Genomic DNA, 3,503 nt, shown 5'->3' with positions numbered 1-3,503 from the left:
GCTTTTTTTTTAAAAAAAAATTGAGTTATAAAGGGTGTTTCATTTAAAAAATAAATAAATAAGTCTTTTATATTTTACATAAAAGGAAGTGTTTGGATAAAAAAAAAATCAGAAAAATAGTGAGAACGTTCTATATTACGACAGGGGTTTGGAGCTCCTTTTTTTTTGTTATTTTCCTTGATATATATCTAAATACATATCTTTGGTATTTTAATTTCATGGTCATTAATTACCTAAGATTGTCAACTTGACCATATCTGCATTTATGCATAAACCTCTGCTTAATATTATTTTTTTTCCACCACCAACATAAACGTGTCTATCTATGTATTAAATTAAATAGTTACATGTTACTAATTATTCAATATTAATAATGCCAAATTGTGTGACTACATGAGATGATATCTGAACATGATAACGCGAGAAGTTGGAAATGGACCAAACATGAAGTAGATGCATGTGCCCGTAATTGTCGGAAGTCTTTATTTCCATTTCTCTGCATTTTTTACATTCATATTTTAACAAAAATCACGATTTCTAGAAGAAAAAAATTGTACATATTGAGTTTTTGTTTTGGTTTTTTAGGTTATGTTTTTTATTTTGTTGAAAGTTATTTTCATTGAATTATTGAAATCTATTTAATCTGATTTTAAAAAATAGATATAAACAAATTCTAAATTAGATTTGATTTACATATATTTATATATTATTAGTTACATTTATTTATCTAAATAGTCTTAGTTTCGGTTAGAATCCATATTAGAAATTTTAACCCATTAGTCAAACCCAGATTCATGACTGCCTCAGTCCTTCATTAGCCACGATGTAAATAAATAAATAATTTAATTTAAAATTAAGAACGATGATCACGACAATAATTACGCGACTTGGTCAAAACAAATACATTAATAGTATGTTTTTTTAATAAGAATACTGACCTCTTACACATTTGAAGGAGCGGTCTGTTAAAACATGTTATAATGTTATTATCCATATTATAGTGTTATATATATATATATATGTATGTATGTATGTATGTATGTATGTGTGTATGTATGTAAAAAAGGCGAATGACTTGAGAGTGAGGTGCTACATAAAGGGAAACGCAGGACACGGTCGTTTCATATTTCCATACGCACTTTAAAGCCAACTCAGAGAGACAAAGGGGAAGGAGAAATCGCCACTTGTTTTTTCAAAATCTTTGTTTGATTTGATCTTTTCCCTGAAGAAGGAAGCAAAAGGATGGATAATCTGATGGGTCTTCTCAGACTCCATGTGAAGAAGGGTGTGAATCTCGCCATCAGAGATGTCTCGAGCAGCGATCCTTATGTCGTCGTTCGTATGGGTAAACAGGTAAAACCCAGAAACCCGTTTCTTTTTCTGCTTGATTTCCCATTGATCCTCGAGTTCGAGCTTTCTGTCCATGGTCTAGATCTCGGGAAGGTGGATTCAAGTCCTGTCAGATTTTAGGTCTTTGGTCAAATTCGATGATGATTCTTCTTTTTCATTGAACTGGTTTGGGAGGATGATGTTTGATCAAATGATCAGAGATAGATGTCTTGGTGTGTATATCATCAGTATTAGTTACAGATTTTTGGCTCGATGGGTCAATCGGGTTTGGCAGTGCCTTTCTTGGAACAGAAGGTCAAATCTAGTCAAAAGGTCGTGCTGATAGGATCCATCAAACAAGGATAGATTTTTTCAGTAGAAGAGAAAACCCTTTTATCTGCCAAGAGTGTGAGTTCTTGAGTAAACATAGTGGGGACAAGAAGAAGTAATCCGAGTCTTTATCCGCAAGTCTTCTTCGTTGTGCTCCAAGTTTTCGTTTATCGCCTTTTTATCTCAACAACGAGGCGTAGGGGTTATTATTTCGGATGTATAATCCCCATCCTAATCACCTGGGGTTTTCACCGAATTGTAGATGCAAGTGAGTAAATGAACACGGTTTTCAGCCTGTAGATTTTGATGGGAAAAACATATTTTATCCAACCATGTTATGAGTTAGGATACTGAATTTGTAGTTTACTGGCGAATTTGTAGTCTTTTGGAGTTTGTTTTGTACCCACTTGAAAATCATCTTTAACGTTATCGGAAAAGTCTGTGATTGTGGAAGTGTTATCTGCTAAATTGGAGTCTCATGATTATGTAGAAGAAGATAAGAACAAGGGTCTACTTTCTAAGAATTCATATGAATACAAATTGGTGGGTCCGTGATATATACTCACCATTGAATTCATGATCCGTGACCCATGAAAATGGAATATGGAATCTTTGCTTTTGTACATCCAATAGTTTTATTTCATCTAAAAGATTCTACCTTGTGTTTCCTTGGACTGACCCTGACATCAGTCGTTCAATAGTTTTGTTTTGTTCTTGTGTAAAGTCTGACATGTACTTGATTTGGTGACTTAGGATGATCTCTGCAGGTCGCCGTTTTTATATTTCTTTCTTAGTTTGATGTATTCAGCATCTTTCCGTGAGATTTTGAGTTTGTTTTGGCGCAGAAGCTGAAAACTCGTGTGGTGAAAAAGAATGTGAATCCCGAGTGGAACGAGGACTTGACTCTTTCCGTGGCTGATCCCACTCTCCCGGTTACCATTGTAAGCTACTTTCACACTATTAAGTTTGTCTTTCCATATCTTCAGGGCATTGAACCAAACATATACATATATATATATATATATCGCATGTATATATCCATTATACAAGAACTCTGTGCTTTCATGTCTTGTTGGGACGCAGACGGTGTACGACAAGGACCTCTTCTCGGCTGACGACAAAATGGGAGAAGCAGAGTTCAAGATCGGACCTTTTCTCGAAGCAGTGAAGATCAGACACCAACTGGGACTCGTCCCTGAAGGATCGGTAATAATGAAGGTGCAGCCGAACAGGGAGAACTGCTTGTCCGAGGAGAGCCAGATCGTGTGGTCGAAGGGCAAGATCGCTCAGGACATGTTCCTGAGGCTCAGGAACGTCGAGTGCGGAGAGGTCCAGCTTCAGCTCGAGTGGATCGAGGTCCCCGGTTCCAGGGGCATTTAGGTCATTTCACGTGTATCTCCCCTCCGACCGGACGCTCCTTGTGCGCGTGTGTGTGTATATATATATATGGCTAGGTAATAGAATGGTTATATAACAAATCTGGTTAGAACTTTGATATTGGCTTTTCTGCAATGTTTTTTTTTACCCGAACCATAATGTTTGAATGTTCGTGGGAGTGTGTATGTATCCATGAAACTTTTTACAACCCTTTATAATAAAAAAAAAAAAAACTTTTTCTTGAATCCAATATTACTATTAAGGCCCATTTTAATTGGGGCCCATTTAATGTACGAAAGAGTTGGGCTCAATCTCGAAATTTTCTTCTTCCTGTCAAAGCCCATATAAATTTCCCCCTCTGAATTAAAGATCTCTCGTAAAATTCGCACCATTCAATCTAGGTAATAAAATCTTTATCTTAATATTGGAACGGTTCAGGACTAAATTCCCCCCCCCCCCCCAAAAAA

At 36.0% G+C, this 3,503-nt stretch overlaps 1 protein-coding gene across 1 annotated transcript; it reads left to right on the top strand.

The window, feature by feature from the left end:
* Positions 1-1,084: 1,084 nt before the first annotated feature.
* Positions 1,085-3,244, top strand: LOC104805038 (protein C2-DOMAIN ABA-RELATED 1-like). The gene is made up of 3 exons (XM_010529442.2): positions 1,085-1,353; positions 2,505-2,600; positions 2,743-3,244. Exons 1-3 carry the CDS (start codon positions 1,243-1,245, stop codon positions 3,037-3,039), a joined length of 504 nt encoding a protein of 167 aa, XP_010527744.1. The 5' UTR covers positions 1,085-1,242; the 3' UTR covers positions 3,040-3,244.
* Positions 3,245-3,503: the final 259 nt, after the last annotated feature.

The sequence above is a fragment of the Tarenaya hassleriana genome, unplaced genomic scaffold (assembly GCF_000463585.1).
Source record: "Tarenaya hassleriana unplaced genomic scaffold, ASM46358v1 Cleome1088, whole genome shotgun sequence".
NCBI lineage: Eukaryota > Viridiplantae > Streptophyta > Magnoliopsida > Brassicales > Cleomaceae > Tarenaya > Tarenaya hassleriana.
Note: the sequence above shows the minus strand (reverse complement) of the source record. Positions and strands in the feature narration are given on the sequence as shown.

Bases quoted from the DNA above. Each gene is read 5' to 3' on its own strand.
- LOC104805038 (XM_010529442.2), top strand. From the start codon at position 1,243: ATGGATAATCTGATGGGTCTTCTCAGACTCCATGTGAAGAAGGGTGTG. The intron at 1,354-2,504 runs GTAAAACCCAGA...GTTTTGGCGCAG, and splicing joins TCGTTCGTATGGGTAAACAG to AAGCTGAAAACTCGTGTGGT. The intron at 2,601-2,742 runs GTAAGCTACTTT...GTTGGGACGCAG, and splicing joins CCACTCTCCCGGTTACCATT to ACGGTGTACGACAAGGACCT.